The following is a 21,906-nucleotide window of genomic DNA, read 5'->3' on the forward strand; positions in this document are numbered from 1 at the left end:
GAGAGACAGGCAGGCAGAGAGACAGACAGACAGACAGAGAGACAGATAAAGAGAGAGCAAGTGACAGGGTGAGAGAGTCACTAGAGTCACTATCTTAAGCCTATTAGCTGCTTAAGTGGACAGTCCAGCCCGCTGGTCAGCAAGAGTTCCTGGTCCGTCTGCCCCGCTCAGCACACTTCCTCAAAGCTGCCTGTCGCCCTGGTGATCTGCTGACCCCTTCCTGGAGATTAACTGCTCAGCTCCGCCCCCCCAGTGAATGGTTGGGGGGCCCTCTCTGGGCCGTTACGGAGACGGGACCCCTGCACCATGAAGAACGGAAAGAGTATAACCTCACAGGACACACACACACACACACACACACACACACACACACACACACACACACACACACATGCACACACACAAGTTCACTTTTATTATCTATTATAATCAGATCATCAACATCAGGTGCATCAGGGTGGTGGTAGTGTAGTGGTTAAGGAGCTGGGCTAGCGTGCAGTAGCCTGAAAGACAAGAGTGGACAACAGTGTCTGCTAAATGAGTACATGTAAATGTAGGTATATCTGCTTTCTAACTCCTTTGCAGTGTGATAGAAGTGAAAGGCAATTTGAATTTCTGAAATGTATAGTTCATCCTACAATGGTTCTGTTAACCTGTGGGCATGAGAAAGGGCTAGTTAGAGGTGGAATACTGTCTTCATTGACAGACTCTCTGTCTACTATCACAAGTAACTCTGTCCACTATCCCAGGTAGCCCCTGTAACTGTCCACTATCCCAGGTAGCACCTGTAACTCTCCACTATTCCAGGTAGCACCTGTAACTCTCTGTCCACTATTCCCAGGTAGCACCTGTAACTCTGTCCATTATCCCAGAACCTGTGTCCAGCGTCTGGCCATAATCTGGTTCGGAGTCCCACCCAAACTCTTCTCTCCACCCCTCTTTCTCTCTGTCAACCGCTCTCTCTTTCTCCACCTCTCCCTCTCTCTCTCTATCTCTCTGTCTCTCTTTCCTTCTCCCTCTATCTTTCCTGCTTTCTCTCATCCTCACATCTAAAATTTGTCCTGCACCTTTTTCCGCTCATGTTATCTTTTCCCCCTCCTCCTGTTTCACATTCTATTTCTGTTCTTTACCTCTCATGCTATCTTTGTCTTTCCCTTTCTCTCTCTTCGGGCAGCCGTGGCCTACTGGTTAGCTCTGGACTTGTAACCGGAGGGTTGCCGGTTCGAGCCCCGACCAGTGAGCCACTGAAGTGCCCTTGAGCAAGGCACCTAACCCCTCACTGCTTCCCGAGCGCCGCCGTTGTAGCAGGCAGCTCACTGCGCCGGGATTAGTGTGTGCTTCACCTCACTGTGTGTTCACTGTGTTCACTGTGTGCTGTTTGTGTTTCACTAACCCACCAATTGGGTTAAATGCAGAGACCAAATTTCCCTCACGGGATCAAAAAAGTATTCTTATACTTTCTATCCCGCGCTCATTCGCTGTCATTTAGGGTGTGGGGTGGCAGATCTACGACCATCCCGGCTGTTTCAGACATCCTCACACACCAGCCCTGCAGAGCATCTGCTTCACACACACACACAGTCCTTTATGCAGGCATAACTTCATTGTGGCACTCTTGGGATTTGCTTGAGTTATGGTATGTTCAGTGTGGCCTGGCAGCTGTGTGCATGTGTGTGTGTATCTATGTGTAGTTATTTGCTTCATGTTTGCTTCATGTGTGAGTGTGTGTGTGTGTGTGTGTGTGTGTGTGTGTGCGTGTGCGTGTGTGTGCGTGCATTGACTGTTGATATAAGATTAACATTTGCCATGTGGCCTGTTCTTGTCCATTTTCTGTCTTTGAAACTCAAGGACCATCTATATGGGTAACATATAATTCAGACTAGACAAGTTAAAGTGCCATGCCCAATCTATATCCTCCTGTGAAATTCAGAGGAGGATATAGGTTGGGCATGGCACTCTAGCTTGTCACTCATGGCACTCTAGTTTGCCCCAATGGTCAAAATGGTGAGAAAATGACAGACATACAGTTCTAGTGTAGTCCAGTTCTAGTGTAGTCCAGTCTAGTTCCATTCACAAGCACTGTCAGAATCTGTAGGAAATTTGTAACACTGATCTCTCTTAGTTCGTGATGTGAACATGCCAATTGTTCTCTCTCAGATGTAAAAAATGGATGTGTGGGGGATCGTCCAGGGCAATAATATCTGCTTGATTAAGCAGGTATTGTTTTGTGGACTGTCAGACAGATGGACGCCGGCTACTCCAAAAGTGAACTTCCCCCGCTGAGCCCGTGCGGGCGGGGACCGTGCTTCGGGGCAGGGGAGTGTCACTGGGCACGGGGGCGCTCGTAAATTCGCGGGGCAGGCGGTGTGTGCCGGGCAGCCCCTGTGTGTGAAATAATGTTTGCGGTGTGTGTTGAGGCGCGGGTCACGGCGGCACACAAGAGAGCTGTTGCACACGAGGCGACAGCTGTATGCTAATCGCGTGTATAAGCTGCGCTGCGCGTGTCCCGCGCGACACAAGGCGCAATCAGGTGGCGGTGGAGGATCACGCAGCACGAGCCAGAGGTTGTCGGTGGGAGTCCACTCGCGCTGTTTTTGGAGTCAGTCAGTCAGTTGCCACCTTGGGAATGACACTGGGATTTTGAGGGAGAGAAAAGAAGAGCGTCGGATGCGCTTTCACGTTTTCTTTCACAATAGTAGACTATTTTGAAAACTTACTTAATGCGTCTGCATACTAACTTTTTTAAAATGAAGATTTTCGGAAGGTTGGATTATCATCTGGTGAGTTTACAGGAACTGTTCTTAAAATTGAGCAGTTTCTCTAGATAACCCGATACCGAATGCAGAGATTCCCGATTTGTTTTAGTAGCAGCCATGAATCTTTACCATTATGCTGGTTAAATGTTCATGTTGTTGTTTTGATGTAGCCTAAAGCCTATGCTTTCTAAACGTGCGATAAAGGTGTGCTTTTGAAGGAACAGTACAGAGATAAACCAATTATATTCCCGTTGCACTTTTTATTGCAGGATATAAAAAATAAATAAAAAACACGCACAGAAATTGATATTTTTACTATGTTTAGCCCTTTCCAAGTTAATAAGTTTGACACTAGACGTTAATTTCTTGGAAGATAACGGTTTGCTCAGGCTATTGCAATATGTCAAAAGAAAGTACTTCAAATAAAAAAAAGCTTTATAAATGTACAAAGTCCATTATTTATTTATAGGCTATGATAGTTTTAGATATTTTAAGGTTGCCTTAGGATTTGCTGGACTGGTCTTGATGTGAAGACTTTCAGCCACACGTGTGCCTATGTGAACGTATGGTTGGAGAAATGTTTGTCTTCTTTCACTGGTGCGTCACCAGCGTTTCCACTCGCGAACCACTCTGTCTCAGATCTCATGATGTCACGCCTGATTGCATGTGTTGTTGTGCAGCACTAGGTGGGAGACCTGCATGCGGTTCAGTTAGCTGCAGAGGAAGATGTCTCATCTGGCCTGGATTTGGCCCAGGTCTGACGCAGGTGTACTAGTGTCAGTTGCTAGAAGAGGTGTCAATGACTACATAACATATTTACAGTCAGTGAAGTGAGTCATGTCCTTTTGAAGATTAAGACTGCTAGATGTGTTTCTGATTGGATGAGTCATCTAGTATTTTATGTATTTAAGTATATATACTTTTTGATCCCGTGAGGGAAATTTGGTCTCTGCATTTAACCCAATCGGTGAATTAGTGAAACACAAACAGCACACACAGTGAACACACAGTGAACACACAGTGAGGTGAAGCACACACTAATCCCGGCGCAGTGTGCTGCCTGCTACAACAGCTTTCGGGGAGCAGTGAGGGGTTAGGTGCCTTGCTCAAGGGCACTTCAGCCGCGGCCCAAGAGATGGAACCCTTTACAAGTCCATATGCACCAGTGGGCCCACGGCTGCCCCCAAATCTACTGTACTTCTGAAGTTGTAGAGATGGAGTCTGTTATGCCTGTTATGCAGTTGAGTTGGTCTGTTATGTGTTATACAGTTGTAGAGTTGGTCTGTTGTCATGTGTTATGCAATTGTAGAGTTGGTCCGTTGTCTGAGAAGTTACTGTTAGACCTGATCCTTGCCAGTGTGTGTCCAGATCTGACACCTTGAACCTTGAAAGATGCCACATTTTCACGTTTTAAATGTTCCTTAGTCCTTGCCATTATGACTGTTGCAGACGTCACCTTATTTGAAACATGCAAGTAGTTGATGGAAGGCTTTCTGCATTGGAAAAATGTGTTGTTCAAAGATTTGCTTCTTCTTCGAGTTGTATTACCCTGTTTCTGCAGAGTGAGTGTTGAAGGTAATCACCCAGAGAACTGGAGACTGTATATCTGTGATAACTTTGTTTTCATTTTTAGTGTTTAATGTGTGTGTGTGTGTGATGATGCTGTAATCTGCTCCGGTTTGTCTGACTGTGAAGGTGTTTGTGTCTCCTGCAGGATTTCTCCTATGATGACTCGAAGGCGGAGTTCAACGTGGACGCCCCAAACGGGGTGGTGATGGAGGGGTACCTGTTCAAGAGGGCCAGCAACGCCTTCAAGACGTGGAACAGGTAAGGAGAGCCAGCAGAGGCAGTTTTAGTTTGGTCATGTAGAATATAGAATCATTGTAGATTTAGCAAGGACTGTGCTCAGCTCTGTCTTGTATTACTGTATGAGGGTATATACAGTAAGTTTTGTGATCATAAAAAACAGTGCTGTTGCACACCCTTCTGTGTGAGTGTGTGTGTCTCTCTCTTTCTCTCTCTCTCTCTCTCCCTCTCTCCCTCTCACTCGTGTGTGCTATGCATTTGTTTATGTTTGTATCCCATTCCAGCATGACAGTGAGTCAATGTTCTCTCTGTCTGTAGTGGTTAAACAGATCAGCTGTTCTCTGGCATGGAGACCATTTTTAGCCTGAGTACATGAGAAAGACATCAGCACAGTATATCTAATCTACCCTAGCTCCAATCAGACTAGACTACAGGACTCCTGGACTTTCAGTGAATGTGTGAAGTAGATAGCAAATCCATATAAACATTCGCGAAAGGTCTCCTCTATCTTGGATAATATCATCAATATGTGACAATGCTCCTCTCCCTGTCTCTCCAGACGGTGGTTTTCAATACAGAACAGCCAGCTGGTCTATCAGAAGAAACTAAAGGCAAGTATCGGTCTCAATCCAGCTAATAAAGACCAAAAGACTCTAAGCGTTTTTGTGTGTGTGTGTGTGTGTGTGTGTGTGTGTGTGTGTGTTGCAAGTATCAGTCTCAATCCAGCTAATAAAGACCAAAAAACTATAATAGCTTTATGTGTGTGTGTGTGTGTGTGTGTGTGTGTGTGTGTGTAAAGCTAATATCTTGGTTGTTTGTGCTGCAGGATGTTTTGACAGTGGTGGTGGAGGACCTCAGGCTGTGCTCAGTGAAGCCCTGTGAGGACATTGAGAGGAGGTTCTGCTTCGAGGTGGTGTCTCCAACAAAGTAAGCACTGATTTAGGAGTGTGTATGTGTGTGTGTGATTGTGCTTTTTGTGAATTTGTGTGTGAGTTGATGTGTAGGGCGATTTATCTGTGTGTATATGGTTGCTTGTGAGTTTGTTTGTGAGTGTGTGCACGTGTGTGCATGGTTGGTGGGGGGTGGGGGCCTCTGTATGTGTATAGATGCCTCTCTGCATAGTGTGTGTGTGGAGGGGTATATGTGTGTCTGTGTATGTTTTATAGCATTCGACTCTTCTCCTCACACTCCACCCCCTCTACTGCAGGAGCTGTATGCTGCAAGCTGAATCAGAGAAGCTGCGTCAGGCGTGGATCCAGGCTGTCCAGGCCAGCATCGCCTCTGCCTACAGAGAGATCTCCGATAACTACTACATCGAGGTCAGAGCGCAGCGCCATACTCCACCAACAGTGGAAGATTTGAACACAAGTCAGCTCAGTCACAGTCAACAAACCACATCACACAACTACAGCACAACTCAGTCACAGTCAGTCGCAATCAGTCACTCAGTCACAATCAGTCAACTCAGTCACAATCAGTTACTCAGTCTCAATCAGTCACTCAATCACAATCAGTCAACTCAGTCACAGCAAACCACACCCTGGTATATCACAGTTTCCATCAGTGTAGCTACTACATTCAGTGCTTTACACAATTCAGACACAGCCCTGCTGAAAAAAACAGCCTGACCAGCTAAAGGTGGTTTGCTGGTTGACCAGCTTGTTTGACCACCCTATGATGGTTGACCAGCTAGATCAGCAAATCTCTTGCGAAACAACATACCTTCAGCTGGTTTATTCAGTTTACGATGGTGATTCAACTGGTTTTGCTTGTCGTACCACCTCAAGCTGGTCATTTGTAGTTGGTGTTGCTGGTCTACATTGTTGGTTTAACTGGCCATGCCAGCTTTTGTTGATCTTTCTATCAAACCAGCATGACCATCTTACACCAACAATGTCAAGCTTGGCAGACTTGGTCACCAGCACGACCATCTTACACCAGCTGTATCCGACGTGACATGCTAGTCACACCAGCATGACCAGCTTCCTCAGATGGTCACGCCAGCATGTCCACCTTCTGGCCCAACCAGCTACACCAGCAAAGACCAGCAAGAGCTGGAAGAAAACCAGTAAAGACCAGCAAGAGCTGGAAGAAAACCAGCAAAGACCAGCTAAAACCAGCTACCAGTTCTGGTTCTAGCTGTTTTTTTCAGCAGGCAGTGCTTTGCAACAGCCGACAGCACCAGTCCCATCAGCTACACATGATGACACACATACACACACACACACACACACACACACACACACACACACACACACACACACACACACACACACACACACACAAACCTCCCTATTCTGTTCCTGCAGAGCCCAGTAATCGTCTAAACAGCAGGCACTAACAATTACCAGTCATTAGTGGAAAGGCAGAAGGAGAGAGGGGCGCTTGTTAGCTAATTAATACTAATTAATACAGATTAGTCACTAATTAGCAATTAGCAACTAATTAGAGTGAAGTAAGTTGTTTAGTAAATTGCATTATGATCATTTTTATATTCAGTCTTAGTCATACGATGTTGAATAATTTGGTAAAAATGTATTTTAAGCTGTAATCCTAGAAGTATGTCCCATGAACTTTGGGTGGTGGTTTGTTTCTCTAACTGAACCAGATTCACTCTGTCTGTTTGTCTCCATAGCGACTGGACCGCACGGCATCTCCGTCAACTAGCAGCATTGAGTCGGCGAGCGAGTCGCGTGAACGCAGCGTCAGGGGCGTCGAGACCATCCTGCAGCGGGTGCAGTCATTGCCAGGCAACGAGCTGTGTGCTGACTGCGGCCAGGCTGATCCTCGCTGGGCCAGCATCAACATGGGCGTGCTGCTGTGTATAGAGTGCTCAGGCATACACAGGTAGGAAACACGCGCACACACACACACACACACTCAGATACACACAATCTTACACTCTCTCTCTCTCTCTCACACACACACACACACTCTCCCTCACACACACATATGCAAGCAGTGGAGTTATACGCGTTCTTATACAAGTGCACACCTGACAAATCACAATAGTACCCAGTGTATCAAGTACGTCTGTCACACACACACACACACACACACACACACACACACACACACACACACAGACACACACACACACACACTCTTCCAGCATCTGTTAGACACCTGGCCCTCTGACGTTACATAGGACTCTCACACACACACACACACACATGCTTGCATGCCCACACGCATACACTTACAGACTCACATTTACTGATACACACACGTCACGCATAAAGCGTGTTTTAGCCCTGTCAGCCCCTGTAGAGATTAAAGGCAGTAGACGGCTAATGAGATTAAATCCTCCCCACCTGCTCCACACACTGATAGGTACAGTAGATACACTCAGATTAGGATTTACAGAGAATCACACACACAGGATTGCATACTAGTAGTGCTGTTGAGGAGTAGTGGAAGTTGAATTATTAGTATTACTTTAGTAAATCTAAATTGGTATGAGACCATTGCAGTGGTGATGTTAGCATTGCTAATAGCACCTTAGCCGTGAGTTAGCATTAGCACCTTAGCCATGGGTTATTTTCCAGGGAACACTGCACATATGCGATTGCTGTACTTGTGCAGACATTATCTGGTCAATAAAACACTATGCAAAGATTGTGCTGTCCTCAGATGTTTGTCCACTCATGTGTCTTTGTGTGTGTGTGTGTGTGTGTGTGTGTATGTGTGTGTGTGTTTGTGCAGGAGTTTAGGGGTCCACTGTTCTAAGGTGCGGTCCCTCACACTGGACTCATGGGAACCTGAGCTCCTCAAGGTGGGTTCAGGCTCTTTTCTTTCAAGCCTTCAGGAAAAACACTCACAGTCAAGCCCCCTAACCACAGTAATACACCACACACATATTGAAATTACATGGTGAGGTATTGCAATATATGAGTATAAATCTAACCGTGTAGTTTCATGTGTAGTTTAATACGTCCCACCTGAAGATAATACAAACATTAGGTATAATTCACTTTATGTGCGAATGTATGGGGGGGCATATATGTCTTTTTAATGCAGGCCTATGTGTGTGTGTGTGTGTGTCTTCCGTGTGTGATGCGCAGCTGATGTGTGAGCTTGGTAACGCCGTCATCAATCACATCTACGAGGGAACGTGTGAGGAGAGAGGACTGAAGAAGCCAGGCCCATCCAGCTCACGGTGAGACTGGGGCAGCTGCCACGTCTATACCATCAGCAGCCGCCATTACGGCTCTAGTGCTACTCTATCGATGCTACTCAAAGCAGCAGCCTTTACGGCTCTAGAGCTACTCTATGGATGCTACTCTAAGTAGCCCTCATTATGGCTCTAGAGATACTCTGTGGATGCTACTCAAAGCAGCCTTTATTTCGGGTCAAGAGCTACTCTGTGGATGCTACTCAAAGCAGCCTCCATTTTGGCTCAAGAGCTAAGCTGTGGATGCTACTTAAAGCAGCCTCCATTATGGCTCTAGAGCTGCTGAATGGATGCTAAATGTGCACTCGCAATAAATCCCATGCTTGTTACTGATGATTCCCTGCTGTGATGGTGTATGTGGTGACATGTCCAGTACAGCAGAGGCCATCGTGGGATGTTAGATAAGTAAGACTAAGTGGTAATGCAATGGACAGGGAATCCTCATTCTGCCCCTGTCCCTAGAGAAGCCAGAGCGCCACTTCAGTCAGACTTGTATGTGTTTTTGTCCTGGTTGGTCCCTGCTGTCCTCGTTTCAGAACAGGACTGCTTGTGGTACCAATGTTCTCAGAGCGTAACTCAGTTAGGGCTGGTATGTACTGTGGAGAGAGAGAGAGAGAGAAAGTGAGAGAGAGAGAGAGAGAGAGAGAACATACTCGGTACAGAATTAGACCGTGTCAAATTTGTGAGTTCACAGCCACTTACAGGCTGAAGTGTCTGACGTGCACAACTCTCAGTGCTGTGCAGTGGGAAGTGGAAATTCACTCAGTTCATTTGCTGTGTAGGTCTTTGTGCGGCGCTGGTGTTATGGAGCTGAGGGCGAAGTGTTTCTTATTTTGGTCAGGTGCTTGTAGATGTACCAAAGGCTTTTTGGAGGTACCATATAGCTTTTGGAATCTCCATTTGTGGTTCTCCAGTTGTGTGCTGGTAGATGCACTAAAGGTTTTTTGTACTAAGGTTAAAGGTTTTATGTACTCTTTAGTAACTCTTCAGTTCTCCATCTGTGGCTCCTGTTGGGTTCTGGTACTGAATGTGGTGTGTTTGGTTCCTGCAGGCAGGAGAAGGAGGCCTGGATCAAGGCCAAGTACGTGGAGAGGAAGTTCCTGAAGAAGATGTGTGGCTCGGAGGCGCTCGTTGAGGCCGATAGGAAGTCGCATCACTGGAATGCCAAGAAGTGCCGCAGACAACACAGCTCCGTCCGAGCGCCAAAAACACGCCGGAAATACCGCCACGACGCCGGCAGTGTGTCGCCAGGCAACCTATCCGCAGGTACTAACTCTAACTCTACTCTCAACCTTTCACCTTTGGCCTTTCTAATGCCACACCTGCTCCTGTTGAAACAGTTATACAAACAAAGCTCCTTTTGTCCCTTTGTGAGAATATTCAATTATTAAACATGTTCATATATCTATCTGATATAAATCATCAATTATTAAACATGTTCATATATCTGTCTGATGGTATTACTGTAAATCATCATGTGTTCCAGCTGCGGCAGCAAAGTTTCGCCGAGACTCTCTCTTCTGCCCAGACGAGCTGGACTCGCTCTTCTCCTACTTCGACAACGGAGCTGGACCTCGTAGTAAGTCTGACAGAGTGGAGTTTTGGAGCTTTTTGAGTATGTTGGTGTATTAGTGTGTGAGTGACGTGACCCTGACGTGACTTGAGTTATTGGTGTTGAGCATGTTGTGACTTGAGTTATTGGTGTTGAGCATGTTGGTGTGTACAAAGCGGTGTGTGTGTGTGTGTGTGTGTGTGTGTGTGTATCGTATAACATGTCCCTGGCTTGATTTACTGGTGTTGAGCATGTTGGTGTTTGTGAAGCGGTGTGTGAGTGACGTGTCCTTGGCTTGGCGCTCGTTGGCCCCGCAGGTCTCAGCAGTGACAGTGGGCTCGGCGGCAGCACCGACGGCAGCACCGATATCCTGGTGTTCGGCTCCATCGTGGACAGCGTCACCGAGGAGGGTGAGTACGCAACGCAGGAGAGGCTTCCCTGTCAATCAGAGAACACCTAAACAGGAAGGATGGGTCTCTAGACCAAAAGACTGAACATGATAAAGATCAGACATGGATTAAAAAGTAAAATATGGTCATATTCAGCAGTCAAACTAGCATTTGTTTGAATTTGATTGACATGTTTGTGTTGACCTCCAAAACACCTAAATAAACATGTCAACAATCTCCACCCCCCTCCCTTTCCCTGCCCATTTCCACCTCGACCTCGGACCCCCAGAGTGTGAAGAGTCTGAGGAGTCGAGCGGCGAGGCGGAGGCGGAGATGGAGCCCTCGGAGGCGTCGGACCCCGAGGACAGCCTCCGTGACGGGAAGTTGGCACACCGGCGCCCTGTCAACGGGGATCCTAGGAGGACGATAACAAGAGCTCATCTATGCCGGACGGGGTGAGAACAGGCATACATAGGCCAAATGTAAAAATATTTTTTGTTTGCAGCCAAAAAATTAAAATGCGAAGGTCCAAGATTCAAAGTAAAAAAAAAGGCCGCCATGGTGGAATGAATTTACACATATCGCCATGACGGATTTGGGTCTTCAACCGCGCCGTCAGCCATAGGATTAAAACCAATGGCAAGAATGGCGCCTCATCTATGCCGTGGCATTTGGGGTTTGAGAACAGGCGCCACTAAAGGGAAAAAATAATCCATAATCCAGCACTGAGCACGTACAGGCCACCTTACAAACACAGGACAGGCAGAGTCACAGAGCTATTAGAATAGAATAGATTTACCACAACAATGTGCAGACAAATTCACTATAAAGAGATGTGAAATCATATCAAATGTGCAGACTGATTGAAATCATATAAAGACTGATTCACTATAAAGAGATGTGAAATCATATCAAAATCATGATCTATAAAAATGTGAAATCATATCAAATGTGCAGACTGATTCACTATAAAGAGATGTGAAATCATATCAAATGTGCAGACTGATTCACTATAAAGAGATGTGAAATCATATCAAATGTGCAGACTGATTCACTATAAAGAGACGTGAAATCATAGTCATTCAAATGCAGATTCACAAATGCCCGAAATCACATGTGTAGACTGAAGAAAGTCTACACATGTGCAGCAAGGAAAAGTGCCAATGAAGATGCCCAGATTCAGAGCACAGGCGTGCAGACTCAGTGGAAGAATCTGACTGCACAATGCGGCCCACAGCTACTTACATGAGAACATGCTGGGACACAGGGACTCTATCACATTCTGTTATGTAATAGATTTATTCATCTAATAGCACTCTGTCTCTATCTCTCCCCTATCCTTATCTCCCTTTCTTTCTCTCTCTTCTCTCTCTCTCTATCTCTCTCTCTCTGTCTCTCCCTCTCTGTTTTCTCTGCCCTCTCTCTCTATCTCTCTGTCTCTCCCTCTCTCTCTTCCTTCTCTCCCTCTGTCTCTCCTTTCCTCTCTCTCCATCTCTCTCTCTCTCTCTCTCTCTCTCTCTCTCTCTCTCTCTCTGTCTCAGGGTTCTCTGGTAGCGTGTGAGTTCCTGTTGCAGAACAGTGCTGATGTGAACCAGAGGGACATGAGGGGAAGAGGACCCCTGCACCATGCCACATGCCTTGGCCACACAGGGTGAGACACACATACACACTACACACACATGCACACATACACACTACACACATATACACACACACACAGTCTGGGAATAGGACTTCTTTCAGTCAAATAACTTAAAATCCATTTCAAATTTGAGTGTCCCTTGGCTGTCAGATTTGACTATGTGTGTGTGTGTGTGTGTGTGTGTGTGTGTGTGTGTGTGTGTGTGTGTGTGTGTGTGTGTGTGAATGTAAATCTGCAGGCAGGTGTCTTTATTCCTGAAGCGAGGAGCTTCGCAGACTGAGGTAGATGAAGACGGCCAGGACCCCCTGAGCATCGCTGTGCAGGCGGCTAACGCAGACATCGTCACCCTGTGAGTTACTCTCCCACCTCCAAACACTCATTTCACACACGGCTCACCAATACACATACACAGACTCCCACACACACAGGCACCAGTCATCCTCTACATAAACTCCACAGAAACACACACACACACACACACACATACACACACACACACACACACACACACACACACACACACACACACACACACACACACATACACATTATGACTCATGATTTTTTACCTCTCTCTTAATCATTGACCATCATCTCTTGTCTCTCTCAACACCCCCTCCAGGTTGCGATTAGCGCGGATGAACGAGGAGATGCGGGAGTCGGACGGACCCATCGGCCACCCAGGTCACTACCATAGCAGTAGCCCCACAGAACAGCAGTACAGGAAATGCATTCAGGAGTTCATCTGCCTCACCATAGACGAGTGCTAGTATCGGCCCAGCCACTGGGGGGCGACACTAGGTGGGGTGGGGGGTCGAGGCCCAGTGGGGTGGAGATTGAGGGGGCAAAACATTAGATTCTGTCCACAATTTTTTGTAAATCCGTACAACATTAGCTGAAGGGAGATCACACTCTCCTTGAGCCCAAGGCTGTAAAATTAGCCTCACGTTGACTGGCAAGGAACCCAAACAATATTGGGAGTGGCACCTATGAGATCGGCTGGCAGAGAGACACCTGTACTCCTAGCTCTGTCAGCCAGGCCTGTCAGCCAAATCGCTGTAACACACTCATCTGTCCTGGAGTGTGTGTGTGTGTGTGTGTGTGTGTGTGTGTGTGTGTATGGGCTGGGACTGACCCGTCCCTTGTCATTATGCAGTGCTGCCCAGCTGTGGAGCTTAGGCTGTGATATAGTCCTTAAAAAAACAGTTACAGGAGCTGGCTCTTGGGTTCAGAGTTTGCATTCCTGCTTTCATGTATGTACTGTAGGTAACGTTAGCATCTGAGAACAAGCAAACGATCAGTCTGATTTAGAAGTATTTCCTAACAGTATTATTCTAAAATGACCCTGAGGTCAATAGCCTCTTGTGAAAAACAGTATTAAATGAGGCAGATTGTATTTGTGTTAACAGGAGAGGCTGAGACAGTCCTCCAAAGCCCCTCCAGAAATGGCCCCACTTGACCTCACATCACATCACATGAGTGTGTGAGCCTATTGAGTCTATTGCGTTGATTGTGTGTTGATTGACACACACACACACACACACACAGGTCCACCCCTCAGGCCATAGGGAGAAGATACTCACACACCCCCAAAAAGACTGTTACTCAAAGTAGCCTCCCCCCCTTTAGTGGGTGGGGGTGTTGAAAACCTGTGAAACTGTTCTAACTGTATAGCTGTTATCAGTGGCATGATGTCATATGATGTCCAGTGGCGTTGTCGCGGTGGTGTGTGTGTGTCGTTGCGAGGGTCCGGAATCCTCACGCCGAAAACCCAGAGTGGCTAAAGTAGCTGCAGCTGTAGCTAGGCCTCATGGAGAGCTGGGAGAGCCTTCAGTAGCCAATCAGAAGGCTGCATGCGTGGTCAGGAACTCCCGCTCATGAGACCTATCTAAGAGAGAGAAAAAGAGAGAGAGAGTGTGAGAGAGAGAGCGTGAGAGAGAGAGAGAGCATGCAGAAGGATGCTATAATTTCACAACAAAATGCTAGAACATGGAAGCATCGTTTTTTTTTTTTTTTTGAAATGCAACTGTGTGCACTTTTCCTTCATACAGTATTATATTGATATTATTTTTTTATCATTTCATTTGTATGTGGTTAGAAGAATGGTTTGTGTCATGTCATGATGTTTTTATTTATATTTGTTTAGTTTTTCTACCCAGAGGACTCGTGCAATGGTCACTGACATGTGCAGAACAGCTGTGTTCCTGTGATTTCTTTTGTCTGTTTGTTTGTTTGTTTGTTTGTTTGTTTGTTTGTTTGTTTGTTTTCCTTTCCGTATCAAATAATGTTTTGCATTGAATAGGTCTATTTTCTATTGGCCTTGCATTGACAGCACACAGTAGACTGGCATGGTGCTTCGTTCCTGCAGAGTCCTCAACTACGAATACAGCACGAGAGCTCCAATTAGAGATGTTTAAAATTAGAGATGTTTAAAAATTAGAGATGGTCTAATTTATTTATAGAGATAGTCGTGATGATGATGCGGTTTACATATTTACTTGTCACGTGGTGATAAGATAAATATTTACATATTTTTATGCCCCTTGAATGCTTATGCCTGACGGCATTTGGTGTTTTTATATACATTTGACACACGTTTCTCAGTATTTTCTTGCATTGCCTGGGTGGATGTACCCTGTTATGATACTCCACACTGTCTGACTGTTTCCTGGTGATATATTTCATACTCAACACTCTGTAGGTTGTGTAGGCCTATGCTTTATGATTTATCATTGTAAGAGGCTGTCTAACTCCACATACACATCAGCGAAACCCATTAGTAGCAACGGAACTTCAACAATATCATTTAGCATGCTGTTCTCTGAGCAGACCAGATTGTTCCGTTTGAGTTTATAGTGAACATCTCCTTTCTCGGCTGACTGTTTTATATGCATGACCATTTCTGTCAACAACGCAGAAACTTACCATCCAGTTAAACTGCATGATTTCCTTTGCCATGATTCCAGCTGATTTCTAGTTGACTGTTATTGTTAACTTTATGCTTAAACTCATTACTCTACTTCTATGAAAGCTTAGCAGAACATCTGGTCATTAGTAGAACGACATACGTCAATAGATGGTGTTTGATGATGGTAAAAACAGAAACATTCTCACTATGAGATATAGCACATCCATATTTTATAGATATTATTCATTTTCTAGACAGTGAATTAAACTACCTCCACTAGTTTCCAACATTTCAGTTCAATTTGACAAACATCCCTGAAAAGAAAATACAAAATCATTTGGCCTTTCTTAAATCTGTGTGGTTCGTTTTGGTCATTAATCACCTGAAATGTTTTCATTTCACCCAAAAAAATATTTAATACACTAAAAATGTAATTAAGTGACTCTTAAAGAGCTTTTGTCCTTGTACTGTGGTCGAAATTGATTAGATTTCTTTAGAGAGTGTTGCCATTCACAGTGGTATTGACTGATACCATAAAAGTGGATAGGCTGAACCATTACAGTGTCTTTCCTGACAGTGAGCACAATGTCACTGTGAAGGACCAGTCCATTAAAAGTGTTAAGTGTTGTGTCTTTGGGTGTGAAGCGAGCTTCCATTAACATGCTGTAAATATGATAAAAAAAAAAAACCTCTGTCCACTTTTAACTGCTCAACTGTTTCCTGTTTCTGCGCTCTCCTCAACCTGACTGGACAGTCTCTCTTTTACTTGTTAGATGATTGTCTGTGTTTTGGAGACATTTTGTGTAATTCACACTCAGCTGAAACCTTCTGCACACCTTTCCCTCAGTCCTGGAGACGCTGAGAAAGAACAAAAACTCCAAATAAAAACAAAAAAGAAACTCCTCTGTCACAGTCTGCTTCTTTTCTCTCATTCTGAATCTGGGTTTCCAAATCTCTCCACTGGGCTTTGGGTGAATGCTGCTTCTGTCATTTCTATACTCTGTGGGGATAACGGTGGTGGAAGCCATAGCTATTATAAATATATTTATAATATCTATGGTGGGAGCAATCATCTCAAGAAGACACAACACTCAGCTGTTTTTTTAAAGGGTGACATTATGAAACCATTCATTGTCACTCACTAGCATCTTCAAATGTCACAAAAAGAGCTCTTTTTTCAAAATCAACCATTTTAATGCTTTTTTCTTTTTACTTTTCTTTTTTTGTTGTTGTTTGAAGTAATTTCAGTGGAACTGGGTTTTTGTTATTTTATTTACAACGCAAAACAACGCAACTTCACTTTTATTGATATTACCGAAAATACACAATTAAATAACATGACTTATTATTTTTTTCAAAAATGGATTGACACTTGACAGTGTTTTGGAATAGAGCTCTTCATATGGACAGACAAGACACTATATAAGACCACTGAGCTGTTTTAAATTGTGTTTGTCTGGGCCCTCTGAATGAAGGTTATACTGCTATACATCATGCAGTGACAGGACACACTTCACACAGAGCAAGATGTCCCAGTTGTATTTGACAGACGGGGATGATGATGGAGACAACTTCACACTTGAATCTGCTCCTTAGAGTTTTTTTTATTTGTAGGCTATATCACCACGTGACGTTTCGGGCCCCAGCCCTTCATCAGACTGGGGCCGAAACGTCATGATACGTGGTGATATAGCCTACAAATAAAAAAAACTCCGTAAGGAGCAGATTCTGGTGTGCGGACTCAACGTTCTTCTACTTGCTTGTGCCTTCCTGTCCAGCACCCAGTACTCAACTACTTGGATGTGCGTGCTGCACTCTTAAACTCTTATGCGACAACTTCACACTTACCCTTGTTGTTTTGTACAGCTAACACAGGAAGTCCCGTCTCTCCACCGAACGTAAAGCGGAAGGATTTCCGGGACCGAGTGAGTGGCATTTCCCTGTTGGCGTCTGGATTGGGTTTTAGTGTGGCATTGGGATTGGGGCTGGGAATAAGAATGGGAGTGGGACTCTGCTGGTGTGTTGTTTTATGGTGCCATTGGTTTCCCTTTGCGTCAATAGGCCTACAATCATTCAGTGAGAACTTTTTAGCTGCCTCAGACTAACATACATGTCAATGCAAGGGTAGAAATAAACAATTTGACTGGGATATGACCGTCACCTCAATATATGAAAATATATGAAACCTTGACAGGTAGGTGAATATTTTAAAAAGGCTTCACAGGTTTTTGCACTTTACTGAGATCTTTCCATTTCTAGCTGCACCATGGTCTTTCCTGGAGGTCTATCCAATCTCTCCCACTCACCTGATCTCTCCCACTCACCTGAGCTCTTCCACTCACCTGATCTCTCCCACTTACCTGATCTCCCCCACTCATCTGATCTCTCCCTGATCTCTCCTTCTCACCTGATCTCTTCCACTCACGTGATCTCTCCTACTCACCTGATCTCTCCCACTCACCTGATCTCTCCCTGATCTCTCCTACTCACCTGATCTCTCCCTGATCTCTTCCACTCACCTGATCTCTCCCACTCACCTGATCTCTCCCTGATCTCTCCCACTCACCTGATCTCTCCCTGATCTCTCCTACTCATCTGATCTCTTCCACTCACCTGATCTCTCCCACTCACCTGATCTCTTCCACTCACCTGATCTCTCCCACTCACATGATCTCTCCCTGTTCTCTCCTACTCACCTGATCTCTTCCACTCACCTGAGCTCTTCCATCACCAATGTCTCTGTTGCAGATGTCACCTCACCCCCTCGCCTCCCTGGGGAGTTTTCGGACCTGGCGACTCACCTCCCCCAAAAGCTGAATAGGACGAACCTGCCTTCCAGATCTCCCAGGATGCCCCAGCCCCCGAGTAGCCGACCGTGTTTAGACACCTTTACTACATTTGAGGACTGTTGGCATGGAAACCACCCAAAAAACGCACCTTTCAGTGTCCCTCAATTGTTACATGAAGAACTGATTGGAGTCTTGAGATATGTGGGTGACTGTTTAAAAATAACTGGTGAAGAGACGTAAGACAACACAAGAGAGTCTGAGTTTTATGCGTCTGACCTACATCACAGATCATGGGACATGTTAGGTTTGTGTGTGTGTGTGTGTGTATGTTTGCAAACAGATCAGGACCTTCACTTCATAATTTCTCTACATTCTTGTAACTAAATAAGGGTAATGCACAGCAATCAGTGATACTAAACTAATTACTGTCCTAAAACTACTATTAGGATTTCTAGTTTTCTTTTCAGTGATGCACTCAATATTTTATTATTGCAAACTCCTGTGATAAGATTTAAGATTGTATAGGATTTATATATTGCACATGAACATGTTACTTTTTCTTAAACATGATATTAAAAATGTAAACTGTTTTTTGTCTAATAATGAGAACATAAAGTTAAGACACATTCAAACTGTCGAAATACACCCGATGTGTGTCCCTCATAACAATATATGTGATAGTTCTTTGAATTGAAGCAGATCCCTTTGGTTCTGAGTTGAGTGTGTGCGCCCTCTAGTGGTCTTTGCAAATATATTCCCTAAAATCAAAGGTTCTTGGGTGAATGTGTGATGTAAGACAGTGTTTCTGAAAGTGTGGTCTGGGGACCACTAGTGGTCCGCAATTTATTCGAAGTGGACAGCGGACAGACGTGGTAAAATATACAACCCCAAAACAGAAAAAGTTGGGACGTTGTGTAAAATGCAAATAAAAACAGAATGTCACAATATACAAGTCTCATAAACCCATATTTAGCAGCAAAAAGGACATAGACAACATATGCAATGTTGAACATGACATTTTCATGGAAAGTACTCTTGGACTCTTTCATGGAAAGTATATGTTAATTTTGAATTTGATGCCAGCAACGTGTTTCAAAAAAAGTTGGGACGGGAGCATGTTTACCACTGTACTGCTTCACCTCTTCATTTAACACAATTCTGTAAATGTTTAGGAACTGAGGAGACCATTTGCTACAGTTTTGAGAATGAAATGTCCCATTACTCACCGATAAAGGATTTCAGTTGCTCAACAGTATGGGTATCCTTAGTCATGCTTTTCATTCCATTATGCACCTAATTTGACCAAATCTGGACTGCAGATAGGTCATCTTAGCACCTGGACTCTTCCTCTATGGAGAAATACTATTTAAATATGTGCAGAATTCATTTTGGCATTGTTTTCCTGAAATGTTCAAGGTCATCTCTGGAAAAGACATTACCTGGATGGCAGTATATGTTGCTCAAAACCTGTATACATTATTCAGAATTGATTGTGCTTTGCCAAATGTGCAAGACGCTCATGCTGTAGGCACTAATGCTCCTCCACACGTCATAGATGTTAGGATTCAAACTGAGCGCTAAAACAAGTTGGATAGGTTGAATACTTGGATAGGCCCTCTCCCCTTTAGCCCAGATGAGTCCATGATTTCCAAAAATAATTTGACTTTGATTCTAACCACAGGACCTTTTTCCACGTTACCTCAGTCCATTTTAAACAAGCTCAGGCCCAGATAAGAGGGTGGTATTTTCTGTATCATGTCTCAATACAATTTTTGCTGTTACAATTTTGGCTGCAGTTTTTGAATTGAGTATCAAACTGGGCACATAGACAATGGTTATCAGAGGTTTTCCTGAGCCCATACAATGGCAGGTCTGGAAACAGGTCTGGTGTTGATGCAGTGCCATCTGAGGTCCAAAAGACCACGGCCATCCAATTTGTTTTTCAGCTATTTCCCTTATTTGCAAAGATTTCTCTGGATTCTCTGAATGTTTTAATAATATTATGTCCTGTAGATGATGAACTCCTTAAATATGTTACAATTTCATGTGAAAAAGCATTAAAGTGACATTGTTTCATCATTTGTGCACACAGGTTAACACTGAGGGATGAATACCCCTACATCTTTACTTCTAAGAGACCCTGCCTCTCTGGGCTGCTCTTTTTCATACCCCGATTGTGTTGCCAGTTACCCTAGTTAGTTGTGAAACATTCTTCCTTTTGTTTTCTTTATCATTACACAACTTTTCCAGCATTTTGTTACCCCCGTCCCAACTTTTTTTGAAACATGTTGCTGATATCAAATTCAAAATTAACATATTTTCCATGAAATAGACTAATTTCACCCCCTCCATGTTTGGATACTGTCTGTCCACTAGCCACTTTTTACCACTGTCTTTCTGCCTCACTGTTTGTGTTAGCACATTAGCACATGTTCATAACCCCTCCCTCCATGCTATAGCCGAACTGTGGCCACACTTATACCTTTTCTTAAAATAGTTATATATATATAGATATGAAGAGTTCAGATGCAAGATATATATAGATATATATAGATATATAGACTCTATTTTTGCACTGTTGCACTGTTGGACTTACTCATTTGCACTATCACCATGACCACTATCACCATGACACTCATTCACACAGAGCACCTGATCTTACCTTACTATGCACAGAGAATCACAGGCTAAGTCCCTGCCTCAGTAATTAAGCGCCTCTTTGATTAATCACCACTATGTGGATACTGTTTTTATAATTGATTTAGATTAAGTGTTAGTTAGTATAATTTGTATTTTAGTATATTTAGTATATTCTTTATCTTCTACTGTCCTTATTGCTTAGTTGTGTTTTTATATTATACTTTTAATTACTTTTTCTTCTGTTAGTGGATGTGTGTGTTGTCTGTATGCTACTGAGACCTTGAATTTCCCCTGGGGATCAATAAACTATCTATCTATCTATCTATCTATCTATCTATCTAATTTGTCATTTTCAATATTTCATATGTTGTCTGTGTCCTTTTTGCAACCAAATATGAGTTTAAGAGATTTGTAGATTATTACATTCTGTTTTTATTCACATTTTACACAACGTCCCAACTTTTTCTGTTTTGGGGTTGTAATATAGATGAGTTGTTTGCAATATTGAACCAACTTGTATGTAAATCCAAACAGTTCTGCAACACTGCCTATGTTAACTACGTCAGTTTAAATCATATGAGTCCTCTGACACAATAAGCAAGGTGCAAAGACAATAAGCAAGGTTGTTCAGTGAGTATGCCTATTACCTAATATATACTGTTGAAGTAGGTCTACTGTTTTTTTTCCCCTTTAGCTAGGTGGTCCGTGAGTGTTTTTTATTATTGGTTAAGTGGTCCTTGGTCTGAAAAAGTTTGAGAAAAACTGATGTAAGACACCAACTTAGTATGATAGTAATAATAGCTGCATTATGTATGATACATTAATAATGCTGTTTATGGCCATTGCATGAAGCTATCCTCCCAATCCAACACTGGTTTTAGTTGGACAAGTTCACGAGATGAGCAAAACGTATACTCTCTAGGTTTATTATTCTTCATGTTGGTATTAAAATATATCACTAAAGGTACCAGGTGTGATTAAAGTAACTGAATGTGAAGCTGTGGTTCTCAACTTTAAGGCTTCAAAATATACTGTAACTCTAAGGAAAGTGTTAGTTCCCACCTCACTAAATATAGAAGCGAGAAACTGGTGGCTTGTATTGTGCACTATCTTTGATCTAAGCTTATTCTCTCAGGGGATTTCTGTGAGAGCAACTACAGAAATACATCCATATTTAGTGCTGTATCGTATTTATCCAGACTTGAAAAAAATTATGTGACATATTCACACACATGTTCTATCATCTGCTT

The 21,906-nt window shown here is 43.8% G+C and overlaps 1 protein-coding gene across 1 annotated transcript in view; it reads left to right on the forward strand.

The window, feature by feature from the left end:
- Positions 1 to 18,963, forward strand: part of LOC125301794 (arf-GAP with coiled-coil, ANK repeat and PH domain-containing protein 3-like) — an 85,174-nt gene extending 66,211 nt beyond the window's left edge. The window contains exons 11-26 of the mRNA XM_048254530.1: positions 4,471 to 4,583; positions 5,122 to 5,173; positions 5,389 to 5,489; positions 5,770 to 5,881; positions 7,198 to 7,409; positions 8,268 to 8,337; positions 8,627 to 8,721; positions 9,788 to 10,002; positions 10,223 to 10,315; positions 10,606 to 10,698; positions 10,967 to 11,079; positions 12,219 to 12,328; positions 12,558 to 12,668; positions 12,942 to 13,003; positions 17,094 to 17,152; positions 17,976 to 18,963. Coding sequence (XP_048110487.1) covers positions 4,471 to 4,583; positions 5,122 to 5,173; positions 5,389 to 5,489; positions 5,770 to 5,881; positions 7,198 to 7,409; positions 8,268 to 8,337; positions 8,627 to 8,721; positions 9,788 to 10,002; positions 10,223 to 10,315; positions 10,606 to 10,698; positions 10,967 to 11,079; positions 12,219 to 12,328; positions 12,558 to 12,668; positions 12,942 to 13,003; positions 17,094 to 17,152; positions 17,976 to 18,044 — 1,680 coding nt within the window. The 3' untranslated portion in view covers positions 18,045 to 18,963. The remainder of the gene's footprint in view (positions 1 to 4,470; positions 4,584 to 5,121; positions 5,174 to 5,388; positions 5,490 to 5,769; positions 5,882 to 7,197; positions 7,410 to 8,267; positions 8,338 to 8,626; positions 8,722 to 9,787; positions 10,003 to 10,222; positions 10,316 to 10,605; positions 10,699 to 10,966; positions 11,080 to 12,218; positions 12,329 to 12,557; positions 12,669 to 12,941; positions 13,004 to 17,093; positions 17,153 to 17,975) is intronic.
- The last annotated feature ends 2,943 nt before the right edge of the window (positions 18,964 to 21,906 follow it).

Source organism: Alosa alosa, chromosome 10 (genome assembly GCF_017589495.1).
Source record: "Alosa alosa isolate M-15738 ecotype Scorff River chromosome 10, AALO_Geno_1.1, whole genome shotgun sequence".
Taxonomy (NCBI): domain Eukaryota; kingdom Metazoa; phylum Chordata; class Actinopteri; order Clupeiformes; family Clupeidae; genus Alosa; species Alosa alosa.